This window comes from Catharus ustulatus, chromosome 3 (genome assembly GCF_009819885.2).
Source record: "Catharus ustulatus isolate bCatUst1 chromosome 3, bCatUst1.pri.v2, whole genome shotgun sequence".
Taxonomy (NCBI): domain Eukaryota; kingdom Metazoa; phylum Chordata; class Aves; order Passeriformes; family Turdidae; genus Catharus; species Catharus ustulatus.
Window position 1 is genome coordinate 1263991 of NC_046223.1, and position 23692 is coordinate 1287682.

Below are 23692 nucleotides of genomic sequence, written 5' to 3' on the forward strand. Positions count from 1 at the left end.
ACCTGGACCTTCTGCTATTTAACTTTTATTTGTCACTTTGGACTTTCAAACACATAAAACCACCAGTGCTCAGGTTCTGAAGACCTCTGAGTTACAGCTCTTGTCCAGAACCTTCTCCTATGTAACTTTTATTTTTCAATTTGGACTTTTAACCCCATAAAGTGATCAATGCCCAGTTTTTGGAGACCTCTAAGCCTAAAGCAAAGAGCTCTTGACCTGGACCTTCTGCCCTTTAACTTTTGTTTTTCACTTTAGACTTTTAAACTCACAAAGTGACCAGTTTTTTAAGACCTCTGAGCCACAGCTCTTGTCCAGGACCTTCTGCTATTTTAAATTTTATTTTTCCCTTTAGACTTTGAAGCCCAATAAATAACCAGTGCTCAGGTTTTGAAGAAGACCTCTAAGAGCCACAGTTCTTGACATGGACCTTCTGTTATTTTAACTTTTATTTTTCAGTTTGGACTTTTAAACCCATAAAGTGACCAGTGCTCAGGTTTTGAAGACCTCTAAGCCTAAAGCAAAGAGCCACAGTTCTTATCCAGGACCTTCTGCCATTTTAACTTTTATTTTTCACTTTGGACTTTTAAACCCACAAAGTGACCAGTTCTTAAAGACCTCTCAGCCACAGCTCTTGTCCAGGACCTTCACTTTAACTTTTATTTTTCACTTTGGACTTTTAAACCCATAAAATGACCACTGCTCAGGTTTTGAAGACCTCTGAGCCACAGCTCTTGTCCAGAACCTTCATTTTAACTTTTATTTATCAATTTGGACTTTGAAGCCCACAAAATGGCCAGTGCTCAGAACAGACTGGGTAATGAAAGGTGGGAATTCCTTGAAAACCACCACTTCTTGAAAATAAAGGTAAGTGTGTATCTCTGAACAAAGTTGTGTTCTTCAATGAGCAGCAGCATCCTTGACAAGTGAATAAAGCATCAGATCTACAGGAATATTCCTATTTCCCCTTAAAAACAATAAAATTATTTTCTCCCCCTATTTCCCCCTAAAAATAAAGGTGTTAGTCAAATATGAACATCCCTCATAGTTTAAAGTGTTTTTCCTTTGCTTTGCACAAAGGCATCACCCCCATCCTCTACCCTCTGCTTTATTCCTACCAAGGCTGTGATCTGGAAAAACTTTCAAAGGAATATCTGGAATAATTGCCACACTGACACATCCACTCTACTGAGGGGCAGATCTTGCTTCAACACATCAGCAGAAAATTAAACTGTTAGTTATAAAAATCCTGAGCTGCATTAGCTCAAAAAAAAAAAAAAAAAAATTTATTTTTTAATTTCTCTTAAGCATCAAGCCACATCCATACCTCTGAGTGCTCATCTCTTTCATCTATAAGTCTTTTTAAATGCAATGCCATATTTTTCAGGAGAGGCTCAACATACTCTTGTGTCAGTACAATCACATCCATCCACTGCAGGTCAAACACATTTTCCTGATTATGAGTTACCTTCATGGGGGGAAATGAAAGAGGAAAAACATTCTCATGAAATTGTAAGGGTAGAAAGGAAGCATAAAGAAAATAAAGCTGCAACACTACAGGTTAAATTCTCTGGACAAGGTTTGAAAAAAACATTTAAAATGTATTTAATTGGATGTAAAGGAAGAGTTTTTTTGTCTATCTTGTCTTTTTGGCAGTAATATTATAAATTAGCTACCACATAATTTGATTGGAATTATATTTTACAAATAAATTTGCACATAAAGATTTCACTGAACTGAATTTGCTGTACGTAACTAAGAAATCCATGAAGCAACCAACTTGCTTTCTGGTACTCTCTAAAAATAGAACCCAAAACTGCTCAATCACGAAATCTTTTTGTGAATCAAGTGAAAAAATAAAGCCTTTTTTGCATACTACAAGCACTCAATATGCAAATCACATATGTGCTGTACTAGAACACCTGCAATATAACATGACATCTCCAAAAATTCCCAAAATTAACAGCAAAAACCCCCCAAAAATACCTCCTGAATATGGGCTGCAACAGCTGCTCTGGTATCAAAATCCAGACTTTGGATTCTTTCAATAAATTCTTCTTTTTTCTGACACTAAAAATAGAGACATCTATTTTATATACATTTATATGTATAATCACAAGTATTTCCATTCCCCCTTTGTAATTATGAGAGTTAGAATTTATAAAGCTGGCATTGCAATTGTCACATGGCTAAATTATTGTCCAGTAATTCTGTGGTTTGTGCCATGTTCCATTAATTGTAATTAATCAAATAATACAAGGAAAAGCAAGTTGAAATGAGACAAGCAAGAGGTGTCCTAAATTTGCTACTTATTCCAATTCTGTGATAGTTTATTAAATACATTAAATAGTGCAGTAAATTAATTTTCAGTGCTTCACCACTTCTTTCCTTGCTTTACACTATCAGGTAAATTAACACTTTTGAAATTAATAACCCATTAGAAGGGTATGCTGGTACTGGAGGTAGCCATTTAATTAAAATGCAGAGTATTCCAATTTTTCAAGGATTGCAATTGTACTACCAAAGAAAGAAAAGTTTTAATACTTAGGGTGGTATAAAAAACTAAAAAAAGAGATCAGTAACTCAAAAATTTCATAGAGACAAACATAATTAAACTCACCTGAACTGCACAACCAAGCAAAAGCAGGAGGAGCTTTTTTATTTCTTCAGTACCTGGCTCTAAGGAGAAAACAAGACAAAAGGGTAACTGTAAAATTGTAGTTTTACAATTAGCTCAGAAAACACGAGGTTTTCTCATGATTTCACATCATTTCTGTTAACCTAGTTTACAAACAACCAGATGAGCTTTCAGCTCAGTCCTTTTTGCTATTTAACTGCTGACTTCCAGAGTCACCAAACACCTGAACAGCCATAACTTCAAATGGAAAAAAATAAAAATTCAGCCTTCAAAAAGCAAGACATTTTCAGAAGTGCTTTGGAGACCTACAACCAAGTTTGCAATGGCAATCTTAAGTATCTCAAGGTAATTATGAAAGTGCTTAAATTATCTGCCACTCCCAAGCTGGAAGAGTTCAGGTGACAAGTTCATCTAAATTCCTTACAAAGCTGTATTAGATATTCATCTGCACATCCAAAAAATCAAAATGTATTTCCAAATCTGGCCTTAAGCATCTTAATCTCCTAAAGAAGCTTAAGTTAAAGAACTCTGTTTTACAGATTAATAAAAATGTTCCTTACTTTTTACATTCACAATGTTCTCATCTTGCTACTAAATATAGAAATATATTCTTTATCTAGAACATAAATGCCATGAAGCAAATCCTTCAAGGATGACAAAACAGTTCAGGCACTGACTCAAGCTGCTGCTTTTGGAGGGAGCTCCATAATGTGAATAATCCCAGTGCCATTTTTCAAGAGGTTTCTCAGGTAGGGAAATACATTGCAAAAAACATGGACTCAAATGGGAGATTTTTGATCATTTATTCAGACTTCTTGTATCCCAAAGGCTTGAGCTGTCAAGTTTTTTATGGAGAAATAGAGAAACCACCAAGGGATGTGTTTCACCAGCAGCTGGTTCAGCTGAAGAAGGGGGATTTCACCTGCCTGTGCCTTTATTGGTACCAATAAAGGTTAACATCCTAGCCTGCATTCACTTATCCCAATAAATAATCACACTTTTTCAGATTTTAAGCAATCCTTGAGCTCCTCTTCACTCTTCATCCCCTGACTGCCTGAATATTGATTCCTTGTCTCTTCCCCACATTCCCTGAAGAACAGGTCAAAATACTGAGCCACTTCAGCTTCCCTCATCTTGTTTTTTTCTTTTCCTCCAGCAGAAACACAAATACACAATTCTCTTCCAATTCTCTTCTACACCTTTCAACCTGCTGCTGAACTTTGTCCCTGCCCTGTGCTGATTTTTTTGGATCTTTTACCCTTATCCCAGACTTTCACACCCTCTGCAGGTTTCCATCCTCCCATGCCTTGCTCCCTGAGGAATATAAACTTGCTTTCATCTTTCCCCTTCCCCTTTGCCTCATCATTATCCCTCTGTAATTTAATTTAACATTTACAGTCACAGGCTCCAGTTTTCTCCTCCAACTGCCTTCCTGCCAATCAGTTGAGGAAATATTTCCTGACAAAATCCCTGCTTTAGCAAACCTCAACTCCAGCCTTCTCCCTGCATTTTCCTCCATGAGCTAACTGCCCTCTGGTACCTGCTCCTGCCATCTGCAATTTGGCATCTTCTGGGATTTCTCTGCTAATCATTCCTCAAGAGCAAAGGGGAAAAGCTGTGAAAAATCACACCTCCAGCCTAAGTTTCAGTGGACCAAATCCAAGTCTTTATCAGGGAATTGATTTTTACTCTGGGGCTTGCCTCCATGCAACCAGATTTACACAGCAAGTGTCTCCAAAGGTCACTGAGGTTTTATTTCCCTGCACCTGCCCAAAAAAAGCTTAAAAATCCATGCAGGGATGAGATCTTTTTCCAAGCTGACACAGCAAGAGCAGTCCTCACTTTCAGAGGGGAAAGGTTCTGGACAGAAACCAAAAGATTCTAGTTCAGACCCAACTCTGTGACTGAGCTGAAACACCTTCAAGAATGTTGTCCAAACACAACATTTTTTTTTTAATGTGAGGGCTCCACTACAGGAGAGTCCAAATTTTTTCACAAATCCAACAAAAGCCCCACAGAACAGCAAAGCACACATCAGCAGAGCTGCCAAACCACAGATCCCAAAAGACAAAGACACTTCTTTAAAAATGACCAGACCATAAAACTGAATGTATACAACTGAATGCAGCATTATCTCTCTGGGGTATGATAGTGCATTTTCAATAAAATGTCATCTTATACACAATATTGTTAAGACATTTTCTCTCAGCATCTTGAACAGAATAAAAAAAAATGTCACTACAAAACAATACTATGACCTGGGGTTTTTAAAAATCTGTTTTTCCAGTAACTCTGGTTTCTAGGCAAGTCCATGGAGGCAAGAAAGTCTGGAATCAAAATTATAAAAGCAGGATGCATTCTGTTCTTTTGGAAAGGAAGAGACCACATTCACACTTCTTGGTGCATATGACAGCAGCTGCACATATAAAAACTGAAATAAAGCTGTGACCTCGGAAGCAAAAGCAGCAATATTCAAAAGCAGAAAGTAAAACCCAAAAGAATTCAAGCAAGGTACCTACAGAGATGGGGTATGGAAATGGCAAATACCAATGTTATGAGGCCTGGGGCTGGGAAGTGAGGAAACACAGATGGTTCTTCTGGCTCATGAGGAACCCCCTGTCCCACAGACACGGAAGGGCGGCAGAGAAGAAATCAAAACAGCCAGGGGAAGCTACACAGCCTGGTAGAGCAGTTCCTGACCTCTCTGCTGAGGTGGCAGAACGTCAGGAGAACACCTAGGCCACACTAGACCCAAGGAAATAAATTCTGCCCAATCCACAGCGGCTCCATGCAGGCCAGGTGTGTCTGCTCCGTGCTTCTGGAATTGAGAGCATGGTGCAGAGATTCCCAAGTGGCTGTGCACAGTCTGCTGGCTCCACACAGGCTAATTTTCTTGGTGGGAAAATTGCAACTCTCAGAGCTGGAAGCAGAGAAGGTGGGAGCATGGAGAAGACAGTGTCAGTTCAGGGGAGAAAACAAGAAGGTCATTGCAATATTTTTCAGGTAAGGATGCAAGAGAAGCAGGAGAGTGTGGGGGAAGGAGAAACAAGGATCAGGAGCTGGATCAAGTGAGATGCACTGAGCTGCCAATTCCTTCAGCAGTGACACAGGTAAAGGAAGTTGAAGGTGCAGTAGCTGGGAGCACATGAAACTTTAATTTGTGCCATCAGTGGTTCACTGGCTGCTGGGAAATGCACTCACTATAAATCCTAGCGAGAGCCAGGGCTGAGGCTGGGACAGAACACATTTTTTAGAGTGTGGATCCCTTGTGTGGACAAAGAAAATCATTATTACATCATTACTCAACCACTTATGTGACAAAGTATTTACAAAATCTTCTGTTGACAGGCTCAACCCTACAGGAACTTTATTTGCAGTGAAAGAACATAAATTATCACACAGGTATACAATTTCATCTTAGCCAAAAATAAACTTACCAGAAAAAGGATTTTTGCCAATTATTAGCACATTTGGCAAAGACATCATGATCAGCTGCTGCAAAGTCTCCTATAAAAGTTAATTAAAATATTATTTACATCATATGTACTGAATGAAAGCAAACATCAAATACCAACAGCCATTGAAAAGAAATCAGTATGAATTAAACAGTTTTAATATTCTTCATGCACACAATTCATGCAATACTAAACTATTTGCATTCTAATTAAAAAACAAACAACAAACTGACAAATCTGAGTTGTTTCTACAGAAGCTTTGTTTTACTGGTTTGCACAATCCCCTCACACAGCAAAATCCTCTCGTGGCAATGAGCTGGCTTAGGGATCTTAAGCCAAAGAGATCCCATGTCTCAGAGTGCAGCAAAACCCTTTAAATTTATTATGTTCACGTTTCCCTGACTAACTTATTGATACATATTGATTTTATTGGCTCTGAGGTGCATTTCTACTGCAATAAAACCCAATTTTCTTTATGTCACAGTTTCTTTGGCCTCACCAAAACGTGGATGTGAAAATTCCAGGGGTTTTTGCTGCAGTGCCACCAGGCCAGCTGTGAATATAAAAGGTACAAACCCCTGTGTGCACAATGCCATGGAATGTGAGCTTGGAAGTGGCACACACCAGGCAGCAGCTCTGCCCCTCTGCTCCATGGATTCCAGCAGTGGAGCTCCTGTGATGGTTGTAATCGGGTCAAATCCCCAGTCTAGACAGAGCCTAATTCTCCTGAAGCAGAATAGCCTTTCTCCTGTTCCCAGATGTTTATTCCCAGCAGATGCCATCCTATAGCCAGGCCTTTTGTTTTTCCACAGTGACAGATCCATTTCTATATAAAACACTCCTACTCAACAGAAAGATGTTCCAGAAGAGCCCAAGGCACACATCAGGTGTCACATCTCCAGCAACAACCTAACACACATCTACTTTAGGTCAAATTGGAAAAATAACCCAAATATTTCTTGAAAAACACCTGCAGAAATTATCAGCTACAGCTATACTTAAAAGTTCCCACCAGTTAATATACAACATCAAAATGATATCAGAATTGGTTAATGGTAGACTGAAAAATATGCATTCCCTCTGGACACACCTAAGAGAAATAAGGAGCTTTGACCTCCTCAAATGTCATGAAATTCAACCAGCTGTGACCCCTATATTTCTCAGACTTTGATAAAGATGATTTTTAAATAAAGGATGTTTTAAATCAATATAAAACAGACAAAATATCATGAATTCAACGAGTATCGACAGCTACTATGCAAGAAAACCACATTTTCAGAGTGGCTTTTTGGGGGTGTTTTTTTGGTCTCTCACAAAGCTGATCATGTATCAAAGCAGAGTATGTGTGTGCTGAATGGGCAGGATCACCTGTTTCCTTCCAGCACCTCTGCCTTGCCCCAGAGATGTGTGACACCTTTGCTGTCACTCGGGGTTAACCTCAGCACTGGCTTGGCTTGCTCTTTTACAGCTCACCAGTATTTATTTCACTGGAGATTTCCACATCCCCAGTCCAATCTGCTCACTGGATTAAACCTCTAGAGCCCACCAAAAACTTAGAATCACTTGTCCTGAAGTAATTGCTGAGGACAGTTCCATGCTTTTACACAGCCAAAAAACGTACACACTCAAATTACTGGTTCAGGACCTGAACTGCAATTCCAGAGAATAACCAAGATGATGCAGGAACAACAAAAAAAAATTACTAATCTACATAAGACCTTAATTTTGAATATTCTATTTTACCAGTGCAGGTTTTTGAAGAAGTAAATCCACAGCACTGATGTGATTTCAGACTCAGCTGAGAGAAGGTTTTCCACAGATGTTGTAAAACCACGTGGAACCATCCAGCGCTAAAATTTCCCAATTCCCACATTTCTCAGTGACTCCAAGAGCGAGCACAATCCTGTGTGGGTACAGTGAGTGCTCTGCTGTCCCCTCCCCTGGGATCCCCAGGGAACAGCCCCAGGCACTGAGCTTTCAGGAGCACTGGGCTGTGAGGCTCACCCCAACCTCTCACTTTGATTCCAAGGCATCCATCAAGCCCCAGCTTTCCTGCCCTGGGGAATTTCACAGGTGACAGGAACTCAGCTGACCCCCGTGTGAAACAGCCCATCCTTTAACACTTTAACTACCACAAAGCACAAAGCTCTGGAGGGAGTGAATATCTGCACATGGAAAAAGCAATTTTAGATTCAAAGGATCTAAGATTCAAAGGGGAAAGTGTAAAAAACATTTAAAGGGCAGTTCAATATAGCTTGGACTATTAAAGGCATGGTGACTGGTTTAACCATATCTTCAAAAACAGTAGGTTTTTTTCATTTGAAAAAGCTCCAATAAACTAATTTCTATCACAAAAGTTTGGAGCAACATCCACAATCCAGAACCATCCAAAGGTAGCTAAATGCCAGCAATTCTGCCTGCTGATACCATGAGGACAGGGAATGCTTTGTGTGCCAATAAAGATCAATCCTGTCCGTGCTTGTGCCTTCTGCTGCACCAGTTGTGGAGCACTAATGCCTGCTGGAAAATGACCTCCATTAGGAAAAGGAAAAGCACAAGGGCCCCAGCAGGCAGCACATATATCCATGAGCAGTGGCTGCCAAGGACAGAAGGGTGGGAAGTGCTGGGAAAAGGTTCTGTGGTTGCTCAGGGCGCTGAATTCTCACTGCAATCTCAGTTTTGGGAAGTACACACTAGGTGTGGACACAGATTTCAGCACAGGCTGGCCAGGAGGTGTGGGCAGAGGAGAGCAAAGGTTTTCTGCCACGTCTGGGCTCTCCTAGAAGTCCCACTGAAGGGACACTGGTGACAGCTGCAGTGTCCAGGTGTCCAACACCCCATCCAGCTCAGCATCCAGCAGGCACAGGACCAGCTCCTACTGCACCAAACTTCAGTTCAGAACTTCTATCACAGCTCTGACTTAGATCCTCACTGCAAATTCCCAGAGTAATTCTAAGCCCAGTGAACTTCATCATGTTTTTCTAACAACAATTCCACTTACAAGACTAAGTGCACATGCAATAATCTCTCTCACTGGTACAAAACTTGCTTCAACTCAGCAAATACCAACCCATAATTTCATACAACTTTATACCAACTTCATAATGATAAAACATTTGACCACACAGATAAACAATCATCCATAAAAGTATCTCTTGTTGATCTTATTCCTGTTTCCCTTAAAGCCATAACTACAGAACAAAATTTAGAAATCATTCCAGGCAAAACACAACACAACAAACAGTTACTGACCTGATAGTAAGTTTTTATTTGTTTCACCAAAACAGACAAATTTTGAATCCTTAATGATGCATCATTGTTGACTTTTTTGTTTATCCTCTGATTAGCAGACTTTGGATTGCTGCAAAAAGAAAAGAAAAAATATTACATGAAACACATTGAACATTAATCTTTCAGAAAAGAGCTTGAAATGTGTCCCTGACACAGTCAGCCAGCCTCAAACTGGGAGCACCCACCACAATTCCCAGGAAATGGGCCTGACAGGAAAGTTCTTGTGGCTCTGTGTTGGTATTTCACTACCACGAGGAACAAAATGTCATTTTTAACTTTTAGAATGATGAATATGAAACACATCATGTTAACACACTCTAAACTATAAATATAAACATAGTTACAGATTTTAAAATATATTTACAGGTTGTTGAAATGTGCCAACAAAGGGATTATTATTGGAGTTTTTGTCAGGTACTATCACATACTACCAGATTTTTCTCTGGTTTGTCTTGGCTTCAGAGAGGAAATCAATCACTTTTTCCTTCACAAAGCAGAAAGGATCTGAGGAAATGCAGATGAGTCACCCTTTTTCAATACCTCCTAACACACACAGGACAGACAGCATGACACCACCATGCATTCATTGGGATTTCTCATGGAAAACCATCCAGAATCAAAGCACCCCCCATAACACTCTCAGAAATCAAAGAATGTGAAGTTTCCCATTTTCACAGATTCTTGATACAGCTGCACAATGAAACTTTTGATATTTAATGGCATTACTGCAGTGTTTAATGATATTATTATTATCAGATAAATGAGAGCTGGCTGGGATGCTGCACTCACAAACAAACTCCCAACTTCTCCCTGCAGGGATGTGTGTCTGCTGGCTCTGGTTTTATTCAACGTTGTCATTAATGATTTAAACAATGGAATACAGAATACACTCTCCACAACAGCCACTGGCAAACTTTGGGAGGAAAAAAAAACCCGAAAAACAAGCTTCAAAAAGTACTATGGCAATGGAGAATGATCCTGGTAAAGTGCAAAAGTAATGGAGTTCAATAACTCAGGCAAAGGATTAGAGTCAGAATCAAATGCAGAAAGAGAAGTCATTTGCTATAGAAAAAAAATGACCTGAACATTGTGTTATCATGACTTCCTCTGATGCAATTTGTCCCTTTAACTGGTAGTTTCATACACTCCCTGTACAAAAATTACATATTTTTCACTTATATATAAGTTACCTACACAAACTTTATTTTACAGCTTAACCTTTAGCATATTAGATTTTTTTTAAAGATATATTTATGTCTTTTCTTCAGTTTAGTGCTACCAGCATTTCCTGGCCTGCAAACACAAATAGAAATAACAGAAAAAGCCACTGCTGGGAAAGGAAGTCAGGTCATATAAAAAACTGCACCTCCAACACAGACATCTTTAACAGAAAAGTAGTAGGCACAGCATCTTTTATCTGTATTCATTATTATAAATCTAGGAAAATTAGGACAGGGGTAATTGCCTCATTCCTAAATGCTCATCACCACGTTCCTAAAAATATTCCTAACAATTAAAATGCATTTCAGAACATATTAGCCAAACCATGTGACTAAGATGTGACCTTGGGTTTATTAGTTCAGCCAACCTGTAGCTTTACAAGCAACTAAATGGGCTAAAAATAATTCTGCTCTGCAGATGCACAGAACTGGACTTTTTTCCACACTGATTTCATTCAAATTTGTTAAAATCAGAAGAGAAAATCCACAATAAATCCTGCTGACCTACAGAGATCAGCTGAAGTCTCCTATTTCTGCATACATATCTCCAAAAGGCCGATTTGGGCCCTTAATCTTCATCTTTAATCTTAATGACCATGGGATTATCTCTGGGCTTTTTCATCATCTTCAGCAGCATTTCTACAGCCACACATTTCAGATCTCCCTTCAGAGCACTCAAAACAGGGCACAGGGGATTCCTGGCTATTGTGCCAGCTCTTATTTTTAGCATCCACACCAAAATTAGCGTGCCACCGTAAGAACTCAAAACACAAACGTCACAAAAGCTCAAGATTTCCATTCTCTCCTTCCCAAAGGAGAGGATAGGATATTGAGCTTGATCCTGGATGAACAAAAACTTCAATGTTTGCACAGCACTGGATCTTCCTGACACCAGGGAAGGCTTGGGCTGCTTTCACAAGCTCACCTCCCTCTAAGACAAACTGACCTGCTTACTGCCAAAATGATTCATTCCTGCAGCTTAAAACAGAAAATTGGGGAGGTTTTTTTGTTTGGGTTTGTTTTTTTGTTGTTGGCTTAAATTGCAGGAAGCAGTTTACTGAGGTTGTGAATTTCTGCTGGGAAAACTTGGGCCACAGATGTGCTCTGAATTGCATTTTTACCACTTGGAAAAACTCCACTGTCCAGTTTCAAGATGCTCTGCTAGAGCAGATGATCAGCAGTTAAAAATCAGAATGTCAGCTTGGGACAACCTGGTGCACAGAAAAAAATTTTTTTAGTGATTTTAAACTTTCCTAGAAGATGATGGTAAAGGGTCCAACAGAAACCCCAAACCCCAAGTTCCTTTAACATTTTTCAGCAGAACTTAAAACAAAAAAAAGAACTTTACTCCCTGTCTTTAAGTTTCAATAAAAGCAAGGTAGTGAGATATCAGCACTAACACTACTAATCTCTACCAATCATTTTTAATTTAATTAAACATGCACCCTCAATAATTTAGTAGTAAATTCCTTTTTCTGGGGTTTTTTTTGGTAATGAATGTCCTCTGGGCTCATTATTCTTCAGCTGTCTTTGACACTCTCAGTTAATACATGCTAGCCATGACTAGGATGAGTGACCTGGACAGAGAATTGTTCCCACTGCTTCCCAGAGTGACAGCCTGCTCTCAACACCTCCAGTGCAAACAGGACTTCACCTCTGTGCTGCAGTAATTGAGATCTTTCTAACCACATTATGTCATTAAATGATTATAAACACAGACTGTTTGTAGGCTGCCTACTAAAATTAAAATAAATGTTGGAAAGCAAGGGGTTCTTCCACCAAGTGACTCTGTGCTGGTACAGTCACTGATTTATTTCTACCTTTCAGGTTGTGTCACAGCTGTCAGCTCTGTGTATGGAACAGCAAAGCACAGACCTGACAGATCCTTCCTCACACCACTGCTATGAAAGGATCACAATTAGGTCCTTGAACAGGAGATTCCTTATTTCAAAAAATAACTAAACCCACCTTCACTTCCAGTACTGATAACCAGCTCTCGTTTTCTCAAGTGCACTAAACAGCATTTGAAATATTATTTATTTAGTCAATAGAGTTCATCATCTTAACTATTGATGTCTTTATTTGCCCCTCTCAAAGAGGAAATTATATAGCAGGATGTTGGCTACACATTTCCATTTTATGTTGTTTGCAGAATTTAATTTTTCAGGTTGGTCCAAGTCATGGCATACTAATGTTTTTCACTAAGCATGAAGCCTGATGTGCAACTGTTCTTCATACAGAAAGATAAAATTCTAAACTTGAACTGCCAAAACCTTCTAAGAGCATCTTTAAACTCATTTACAGTTCTTGAAAACTAATTTAGTGAAGATTTTAATGAAGTACTCGGACCATTATGCAGAACTGTTGAATTTTTATGACCAGTACAATGTTTATAATGATTATATTTTTATTAATGCAAAACAATTCTGTTTATCAGAATACATTAGGTCCAGTGACACTGAAATAAACTGGTGGAAACACAGGATGCAAATTCAATAATTTTGAAGATAAAAAGGTCCATTTTGGAACCAGGTTAAGACACAGCTTTTAAGAGCAGCTTTTTAAAACCCTAAGATTCTGGTGGCTACTAGAAACATTTTGAAGGCCATCCATGCTCTGAACTGCTCCTTTTATGAGGTGGGGATACTGAGCTGCTTCAGTGGCAACCAGCCCAGCAAAATAGGGCAAATCTGTCTAGAAGTCGATAGGAAGCAGAGCAGTAAAAGATACCCTTAAGCAATTTTACATTTAAGAGCAACCTACTTATGACAAGATGCATTAATTTCAATAGCAATAAAAGCAGGCAGGAGCATCCAGCCCAATAATGCATTAGTTTAAAACTCCTGATTACAGAGAGAACTTCAGTGATTTTGAAATACTACCAGTGTCATGAATCACAGATTGAGACTTCATATAATCAGGGATTATGTGTCTTTAATTTTTCATTGACCAAAATCTATCAGAAATGGGAATGTGATAGCTTAATGGCCTGGTGCTTAAATCTATGCAGACTGCAAACCAGTTGTGTCCTCCCTTGCCATCTGTTCCTTGATGGTACTTAATGATTAAGTCTGGTATCATAACACACCCTAATTTGAAATATACCATTGTTTGAATGTGTTTGGTGAGTTCAGTGAAATGGCTTACAGCAGCACAGCATTCACTTGTGTAGATCAATGAAGTTTATTTTCTGCAAAGTACTCTAAGCTGGAATGCTGAGGTTCACTCTTGGTACCTGTCAAACATCTCAGTAATTACTGATAACAGAATTTTGGGATAGACTTCAACTAATAAAGCAGCATCTTCATTATATACTAACAAGCATGCTCAAAACATGTTTTACAAAGGGATTTAATCCAAGTGTCCTTTTACTGAGAAAACAATAAAAAGTCAAAACAAACCTGGAGAAAAATGGGCAATCTTCAAACTGCTTAAAGATTGGCCAACACCTGTATTTCTACCCTCAAGACTGAGCAACAACAGCTGAAATGGTCATGCAGTTCTGCAGATACCTCCTCAAATATCTGAAGATACCCTTTGCCACAGAATCAGTATTAATGTAAGGACACTGCTAAGTCTCACTCAGCAAGGAGTGCCTGTGAGTGCCACAAGCCCAGCAGCTGCACCCAACCTCTCCTGCCTGGTGACCGTGCGAGCTTTAGGAAGCAAGCCTCACATCCAAAGTCTTGGCCCTTGCACAAAACCCCACTTCCTAGGATTGTGTCCAACATCATAAACTGCTAGGAGGCTGAAGCCCTGTGCCTACTTAAAAATAAAAAACAACCAAACCACGACCAAGTGGCCTAACCCAAACAGAGTGGCTGGTGGGATCCCAGGGAGCCCAGCCAAGAACATTTCCGTGGATACTGAGCAGATGCAGACACAGGAGCTGCAGCTGCTGCAAGAGCTGTGTCCTGCTCAACAACCCTGAGCCTCCCTGCTCTCTGCTGCACATCACAACCTCTGTGTGAAATGACATCCCCTCACATCCCCACACTCCCAGCTTGACATGGGAATGTGCCACCAGCCAGGCAAAACATTCAACAGGTTCTGCTGACTGATCTTTCATTTATTCCTCACAGAGTGTAAAAAAATAATTAAGCTTTCTGCCAAAAATTGGACCTAGTGAGTCACTGCTGACTGCACCAAGCAAGATGGGTGAGCTCCCCACAACAAACCAATGAATGTGGAGCAGCCTCTAGGTAACCTGGCAGCCACCAAATTAACAAGTGTCACTCACAGAAAGGAAAATCTAGGATTCAGAGCAGCACAGAACACTTAACACACAAAATAAATACACGTAGGTATTAAACATTTGAGAATTCCTACAAAATCATCAACAAACAAAATTTTTTAAATGAGGAAAAACATATGAGAACCAGAAAGTCTGACAAACACACACCAAACAAATCTGCATGTCTTTCAAGGGACATCTTGATGGTTTGCTTGGTTGGCTTAGCAGGAAATATCATTTGAAAAGGGAGAATCAAACTGCTGTAGTACTTGCACCACACAATTCTCCAAATTAAACTAAACCCAAATGGATGCAAGAGTGTGCAGGAAAGCAAGAGGATGGACATGCCACAAGCATCATGGAGTCTGAAGTTTTAATTTCTACTTCAAGCACAGCTTGCTATTTTCCCCTCTCAGAGCCAACACGCTTCCCAAATTTTCAAGACCCATTCAGTCCAGGTGCCAATTAACAGAGCAGTTAAGAACACCTTGACTTGGCAATCCTGGGCCAGCAGCACCCTCAGCTCCACAAACAAGCACTGCCAGATCTGCATCACAAGGTGCAGCATGACTTGGCACCAAACATCCCAGGGCACTGCAGCCAGGAAATGTTTTCACAGTGCGCAGTTGGGAAACCTGCAGTACAAAAAAAAATAACTGCAAACATGCAGGTATTAGTTTGGAACAAATATCAAATATAAAAGAAGCAGAAGAGGGCCACAGCAAGTTGTCATCACTGCCAGGAAGCAGCTCACAGAAGACAATAAACACTTATTGCCCTGAGCAAATGACATTTGTGCAGCTAACGTGATTTCTAAGACATTTAAAATATTAATATAAGGGAAAATTACTATGGAGGATTTAAAAGGAACATGCATTTATGCAGTCTTTTATTCAAGCTTATAAAGTCCTCTTGAAAGTTTTAAGTACAAGTTTTTGTCTTCTATTCTGACAGCACCACAGCAGCATGTACTTTGCTTTATTTGATAATCACAGCACTACCAAAAATTATTTCTCCTTTGAAAGACTTGGAGAAACGTTCACTCGTTTTACTCTTGACTTTAAACCTGGCTGAAGCTACAGATTCTCAAAAGAAATTAATTCTTGCTTCAGAGTCACAACAGTCTGACCACAGGTAAACATCTCAGTTCTCAGCACTAATAACAACAGGAAACACTGATGTGTGATCAGTCAAGTGAGATGGCACCAAAGCTACACCAATATTGCAGTTTCAGAGACTAGAAAGGCCCTCAGTTGGGAAAATAGCACCACACAGATTTCCACAAAATACTTTTGGTTGAAACTGTAGATAACTTCCTTTCTCATGAATGGAAACAAGCTCTCTATAAGTAAATTGTTATTAATAAAATACACATTTTCATCTTTCTCTACACCCATTTTTAGACTAGTGGCAATGTGACATTGGTTTGCATTCTCTCAAACATCTCCTAGTATCTGCAGTCTGGTTTTGCCCAGCACACACAATACTCCAAATATACAGCAAGTGTATTCCCAAGCTACCAGGAAATTCCAGCAGACACTCTTTGCTCAGGGGCTTATTTAAGAAAAACAAAGATACCACACAGAGGAAAAACTAGAGCAAATATTCCCCTGAAGCTTAAACCAAGATCAAATTCTGCCACAAACCTAAGTGGACTGTCTTCTGCCACTACAGGAAAGGAAGCAAGTATTGCAGTGTCTCTAAATGTGCAGTACTCAATGGCCAGGAATACAACAGGCACATTTATGAGTTCATCCCTTACAATTCCCCATCCCAAAATACAACATCAGACAATTTTTGCTTGGGTCAAGCAGTAGCCTGGCTTCAATTCAAAGCTTAGGAATCAATTAATCCCATGAAAGGGAAGAGAGGCATTTTGCAAACATGCCTCTGGAGCATCTTCAGGGTAAAGACTGGACTCTAAAACCAAGTAAACAAACACAGAGACTCACACAGCTATTCCCAAATGATCTTTGACCACTGGAGTCATGTGCTCCAACAAAGTAGCATCTTGGAAAAATGTCTTGGTCCCTAAATAATTGCTACCTAGGGAAAAGTGGTGCATTATGAAAGACAAGGAAGGCAACAAATTGCTATTTAGCTCAGAGGGAAAAAAAAAAAAGAGGGGGAATCAAAAATAAGAGGAATATATGAAAGACACAAAACTCCAAAGTCCCTTCCTAACAGAAGAAACAAATGAGGAAAATCTAGAAGTAAATCTCAAATTTGGCATAGGATGAGCTTGATTCAGTACCCAAATTCAGTTAACTAGGCTGGTTTTTACAAGACAGATCAGAGCACAGCAGCACTTTGCAAAAGTTCTGGTGGAGAGATCCCCAGAGCAGCCATTAAATCTGAAGCAAATCCTGCCACTGAAGGGTACAAGCTGATCAGCCAGGTGTCTGTAGCCAACTTCAAACTCTGGATTTCACTGCTGCTCTTATTCTCACAGAGTGCTTTGAGACAGCATGGAGAATGTGAAATGCTAAATTCTCTGAAAAAGAAACTGCAAAGCCAGAGTGAATGTTTGTTCTTTCCTTGCCAGAATGCTTTCAATGCTGAGACAAGTTATTTTGATATTAGATCTAAGATGACTATTTATGGAACAGGTTGACAGGTTTAACAGAAACCTCTGTATGTATTAAAAATAGTTTTTAATTCAGTTTTTATTCCCTGGCCCACTGTACCAGCCTAGAGTAAGGATGGGGTCAGTAGCAGGCTACCAAAAGAAATAAGGGGACAGAGTCAAAGAAAAATAACCAAGATGGCACATGAAGGAAGGAGGAAAGAAGCTCAGAGCTCACTGCAGGCTGGTGGTGTAAAATTATTCACCATTACACTACCTTTTCCTTTTCTCTAATCCAAAGGGTTTAATTCTAACACTCCTGGTGCACAATGTGCTGGACCACTTATTAAAGAATTTGCCTCTTCACAAAAAAAAAAAGTGAAGAAAAATCCTGAAGAAAAATCTCAGCCCTGCTGCTGCAGAACTCCTCTTGGGAGCAGCAACTCTCCCAAAGTCCAAGTGACACCTTGCACCTGTGGAAAACCTGACAGAGCACATCTGGGAAGTGTGAATCCATACCATGAAGTGATAAAGGTGTGGACTTAATAGCTGACCTTTTTTTCCTAAAACATATGTTCCTACTTCTGCTGCCAAAATCACTGATTTCCTTTTCCTCCCAAGTCTTTTCCATTTCCCCACCCAGCCAGGCCTGGCTGAAGCTGCCTCTCTCTCCCTCCCTGGCCTTCCCAAGAAGGAGTTAATTGGATTGAGTGGCTGTTGCTGCACTCTTTCCCAGAGCCAGGCAGCTGGCTCCAGCACTGCACACCCAGTCCAGTTTTCAGGGAAAGAAGATATAGGCAAGCCAGGAGTATGGGCTGGCAAGCTCAGCTGCTTGGAAAAAAAGCTCCCAACTGAGGGCTGAGAGCTCAGAACAGCAGCCAAGGAAGCTGTCCACATTCTAGGCACACACCACCAGCGTGCTGGGAGGAAACAGGCAGCCAGTCCACCTGGAAAATCTGATGGTGTGAAAGGCCTGCGAGTGGATTCAGCCAGTGAAAAACGCTGGGAGAATGGTAAAGGGCAAAAACCCAGGAGAAGAATAAAGACTTCATCTTTGAAGTAGTTTTCAGCATGTCTGGATGCAAAGACTGATATGGAAAGTCTCACTTAATTTAGGTAATTAAGACCAAAGTTAGAAAGGGTACACTGGGATGAAAGCAGCCAGGCTTTCCAGACAGTGGATTAAATTAACTCAGTTCCAGAGTTTGGTTCTGTACATCACCAACTCTGCACACAGCCTGGGTCCAAGAGTTCCTTTAAAGCAGATTTATTTCCACAAATACAAAGCACAGTAAACTAAAACAATTAGAGCTAAAATGCTGTTTCAAGTCTTTGTTGCTTGACCAAATATTAATGGTGGTGGTAAATGCAATGAAAGCCCCCATCTTGTAACTACTTGCAGCTGTCTCATTTTATTCAAAGGAACCAGCAAGACTCTTGTCAGTTTGGGAACCACAGCTCATGCTACAAGACTTTCATCATTTCTTACCCAATCCTATTGGAATTCAGTTAACAAGTATCAGAGAACAAGACCTATCAAAAATGAAAATAAATACCACTCAGAAAAAGAGTGTTTCTGTAAAAATACTGCAATTCTTTGGGATCAGAGGAGTTTATAAACAGCACAGTGCTAAGACTATTAAAAAAACCCCTGAGGTGATGTTAATCAGGTTCTGGAAAAACATCTCCAGGACAACTGAGTATTATTTTACTGCAGTTGTACTTGGGTGTGCAACAGGTGACTAATCCATTGAATTACACTGGTTCACTGATTTCAGTCCCACACACAACAGATTCCACTCAAGCCTGGGAGCACTTCACAAAGATAATTTTAGTAACATTAAGATCCAGAGGTGCAGTGAAGGTATGAAGCATTCCTGGCATGCCCTCCACCTCCCTGCCATGGCACAACACCATTGCAGCCATCTCTCTTGCTCTGATTTATTTCCAAGAAGCATGACCCCTTTTTTGTATCAAAGAGCACCAAGATAAAGGCTCAGATTTAGAAAGACAGATGGGTTTCTATCCACAAGCATCAGATACTGACTGATCCCAGCAGAAGGTAAGTAACCAGATACTTCTGAAGAACGGGACCTAAATTTAAACAGGAAATTAGAGACATTCTCTCAAGTTAGGAGCTAATACTATAAACACTGGGACTCTCCTTAATTAAAAATAAAATTTAAAAACTAATGATTCCAGCAAGCCTTTCAGGTCTAACTGAACACTGAACAGAATCTGTGCAATTTTCACATGAAACACCCAAAGGCAAAAAAAAAGTACAAGGAATGCAATGAACTCCCTCATGGATCAGGTACTAACAAACTGAGTGCTGATAAATGCCACAATCTCAGCACCACCAGCATCCTGCAACCATTCCAGTGCTGACACCTCTCTTCCCTGTCTGAATCACTACACCTGTACAAAATAAAGTTTGATCCAGACAAGCACAGGGAGAAACAAATGCTGGACATCTCACTTGCAGATGATGGATTAACTCTTTTCTGACTCAACAAAAAACCTTCTCTAGCTAACAAAGCCACTTTTTCTTTTTTTTGACTGAGTAACAGTTTACAAACCATGCCTAATCCAATATTAACACTCACTTTTTATGGTCAGAATTTGTTTTTTCAACATTTGGCAAGAATAAAGCAAGTATTAAAGTAAATGTGCAGCAGGACCACAGCACCTCTAAAGCCCCCACTGCCACAGCTCCTAACCACAGACCTCTAGTTTTCATGTGAAGTCACTGAGTTTTAAAAAAAAACCAAAACAAACAACCAAAAACAATTCCCCAACCCCAACACTCTGAAGAAAAACACTTTTCTTTTGAAGTCACATGATAAATTTTTCTGCCACATTTCCTCAATACAGGGTAGTAAAGAATGAAAGGGAAATAAAAGAGAAATAAAAATGGAAAACACTGGAAATAATCTGTATTGATGATCAGTTAGAGCCAGACCTTTGAAGTGTTTTTTTGCAAATTAAGACATTTGCTTAATAGGTGGATATTCAAAGTGAGCAGGACTAAAAGTTAGCACAGGTTTCCACAGTGACTTCACCACAGACAGGACCACACTGCAAAACATGAAACAATTTTTCCCCTATTTCAATCCTGGCACAAAACCCAAAACAAACTGAACTTTCCCAAAATGTGAACAGAGTTCTAAGAGGCAATTCTGAGCAGTAACCAGCCATGATACAAACTCAGTTTCCAAAAGGCCTGCCAGTGTGGTGACATATTTCTAAAATTAATTTTATTTGTACACCAGTGCTCCTCCAGTTTGAGGTAGTTCTCACTGTTCTGGATACCAAACTATTATTTTTTTAAATGTACATCTCCAATCTTCCTAAGCACAGTAATCATGGCATGGGGTCAAGGATGCACAAAGTCACAGCCAAATTCAACACACAGTGCCTTAGGCATGGCAATGTTCCTTCTCCAGTTCTCCAGTTTTCCATTTTACACACATGCCTCAGGTATCAATTTATACTCAGCATTAGAAAATTGACTGAAAAAAGTTTAAGACTATATTCTTCAAAATCACCTTGTTCCGATGCTAAATTTGCCTTCCAGTTGTCCAACTTTTTTATCCCATAGAAGCTCTACATATCAAGTGAATTTTTTTTTTCAAAAACCAAGTTTTCCATGTTTTTCAACATTAGAATATTAGAGGTAAATACTTGGGAGTCTTAGTTATACAGAATTTGGTGACAAAGAAAATACTGGTTTCAGAAAGCTGTGAATTCACACTTACATGTGGTAAAGTGTTGCTCTTTTGACACAGATTAGTTCCACACGCTGAACACCAAGGGTAAAAACTTTTAAAGCACTAAATATGAATAAAAGCTGTAAGCAGAGCAAGAGGATGCCCTGAGCAGTGTTCCTGAGGAACAGCTGCCAACACAAGCTGCTCATGCACTGATGGATGCACCCAGCCAGCCATAAACCCAAAGCTTTCCATACCTACACAGAAAATTAAAAAAAAAAAAGTATGCAGAAATTTTTGCACTAGTAACACTTTTATGATTATATCACTAGACACCTGACAAGTGTTACTCCCCAGCATGACAGTAGTGGGCAACATTCCAGTCAAAATTATGATTAACAGAGAGCCACTGTAAAGGATTTCTTCTGACAACCAGAGTTCTCAACAAACAGTTTAAAAACCCATGCAAAAACGGTTCTTCTCAGAAAACACTCTGCACTCACAATTAAAGCATCAGCTTCACTGCTCAACTGTTCTCCACTCTAATTTGGGAGTGTGGAAAATGAAGAGGAAGGAGTTTAAGGGCAGTCCCTGTGCTCAGTGAATCCTGTGTGAGTTGCATGCCATCCTTAAGTTGCACGTCACGTGCACCGAGATATGGATTAGAACCTTATTAGCCAAGCAAATTTATTCAAAATTTTCTTTATGAGCATGACTTACAGCAGGATGAACCTTTTTTATGCCTCTCAGTGGAAATCTGGGGAACAATTTACAGTCATCCCATTTTCCAGTAATTTCTACAACGATGATTCAGGCTGCATCACACTATACATCCTGCAAATACACTGCTTGGACATTCAGCTGTGCAGAGCCGGGATCTGCCACCATCCCAAGCCTCCTCTTGACTCCCCACATGACCGTGTCACGCACAAATGAAAGTAATTCACCAAGGCCAATACGGAGAGAGGGGGAAAAGGGCTTTTCATAAGGCAGAAAAAGAAAAATAAAGAGAAACAAAAAAAAATCCCCCCAAGGCAGCGCTTGCCCACACTCACATTTGCAGCATGACTTCGTTCAGATACACTCCATCCACCAGCGCCACATATTCCTCCAGGTTGGTCCCGCTCCCTCCAGCCAGCGGCCCGAATGTCTTCACCTGGAACAGAAGCAGCGGTGACACCGGCTCCACCTCGCTCCCCTGCCGCAAGGCTCCCCTGGAACAATGAGCCCAGAGAATGTGCGGGGGGAAAATGAACGCTTACCCAGGTGACAAGAGGGCTCGACATGAACTGCTCCAGAAGGGGTGTGAAGATCTCGTTCTCCATTTTACAGAAAAATGGTTAACATCAATGCAGCTCCTCTGATGCAAAGAATTAAAGGTAAGTCCTTCACTGCAGCAACTCTCCGGAACGCTCCGAGGGTTCAGCTGGAGTGAGTGAACCCCATTTTTACGATGCAACAGCAACAAAAGTCAGTGCACTGGCAAGCGGGATTTATCTTCCTCTTTCAACAAAAAATGCATCTGAAAGTCCATCTACGCGTATTTCAGCCTTTCCATTGATGCCTCTCCCTACATAGCGAAGGGGTGGAAGGAAGGAAGGAAAGAAAAGAGGGAGGCTGCCTAGCTACTGGGATTCTGCATCAGACAAAAAAAAAAAAAAAAAAAAAGAGAGAGAGGAAGGAAAAATCTGCTTCAGCAGCGGCAGCGCCTGAGAAAGGAAGGAGAAATTCCAGGCAAACTCCGCAAGCTCATCCTGCCCCTTCCCCACAAAAAAAGCCCCGAGCCCGGGCGAGCGGAGCAGCGAGGGCAGCGACCCCCGCCCCTCGGGCAGCCAAACCCCGGGCTGCGGCTGCACCCAGCCCCGCTGCCCCCCCGCAACGCCGCCGGCGGGATCGGGGGCTATTTTAAATCAGTTCCCTTTTCTATCCCTTCCCTTTTCCACTAAACTACGACGCCAGAGAGCGGCAGGAGCGGCACACGCCGCCCGGCCCCGCAGCCTCGCCCTTCCCCCGCGCTGGCCGCTCCCCTCAGGCTCCGCTCTCCCCTCGCCGCTCCCGGAGCGCCCCCCGACCCCTCCCCAGCTGCTCTCCAGCCGCTCCGCCACCTCTCCCGCGGCACCAGCTCCGCTCCCCACCCTCGTCCTCCCCAACTGCGGGGCCACCTCGCCTCAGCCAGCGCGGCCGCGCCGCATCGCTCGCCCCCCTGCTCGTCCTTCGTCCTCCTTCCCTCCCCGCCTGCCTCCCGCTCTCCCTGCCCGGGGGCCGGCTCCGCCGCGGATCCCTCCGCCCGCCCGCAGCCGGGTATCCCTCCGCCGCCGCTCGCGGATGGCGGCGCGGGGAGAAGGGGCGGGGCCGCGCCCCGAACCGCTGCAGGGCTCGCGCCCGGCGCGCGCGCGCGCGCTCGAGCTGCGGCTGCGGGCACCGCTCGGCCTTGGGTGTGAGGGGAAAAGGGAGAGAGGGAGGGAGAGACAACCCCATTCCTGCCCCGCTCCGGGAATAAAGGTGCCCCCGAGGGATGATCTTGCTCTTCCAATCCCCCTTCTGGGCGAAACAGAGGTGCTCCCGTCAGGGAGCTGCTCTT

At 41.3% G+C, this 23692-nt stretch overlaps 1 protein-coding gene across 18 annotated transcripts in view; it reads right to left on the reverse strand.

Moving 5' to 3' along the window:
- Positions 1–23381, reverse strand: part of CCDC88A (coiled-coil domain containing 88A) — a 60624-nt gene extending 37243 nt beyond the window's left edge. For all 18 annotated transcript variants that reach the window (XM_033053887.1, XM_033053895.1, XM_033053894.1 and 15 more), the window contains exons 1-8: positions 23274–23381; positions 22374–22747; positions 22167–22267; positions 9343–9451; positions 6073–6142; positions 2618–2676; positions 1984–2067; positions 1325–1465 (exon numbers count right to left, since the gene is read on the reverse strand). In XM_033053887.1, coding sequence (XP_032909778.1) covers positions 1325–1465; positions 1984–2067; positions 2618–2676; positions 6073–6142; positions 9343–9451; positions 22167–22267; positions 22374–22436 — 627 coding nt within the window. In that variant the 5' untranslated portion in view covers positions 22437–22747; positions 23274–23381. The remainder of the gene's footprint in view (positions 1–1324; positions 1466–1983; positions 2068–2617; positions 2677–6072; positions 6143–9342; positions 9452–22166; positions 22268–22373; positions 22748–23273) is intronic.
- Between the last annotated feature and the right edge of the window lie 311 nt (positions 23382–23692).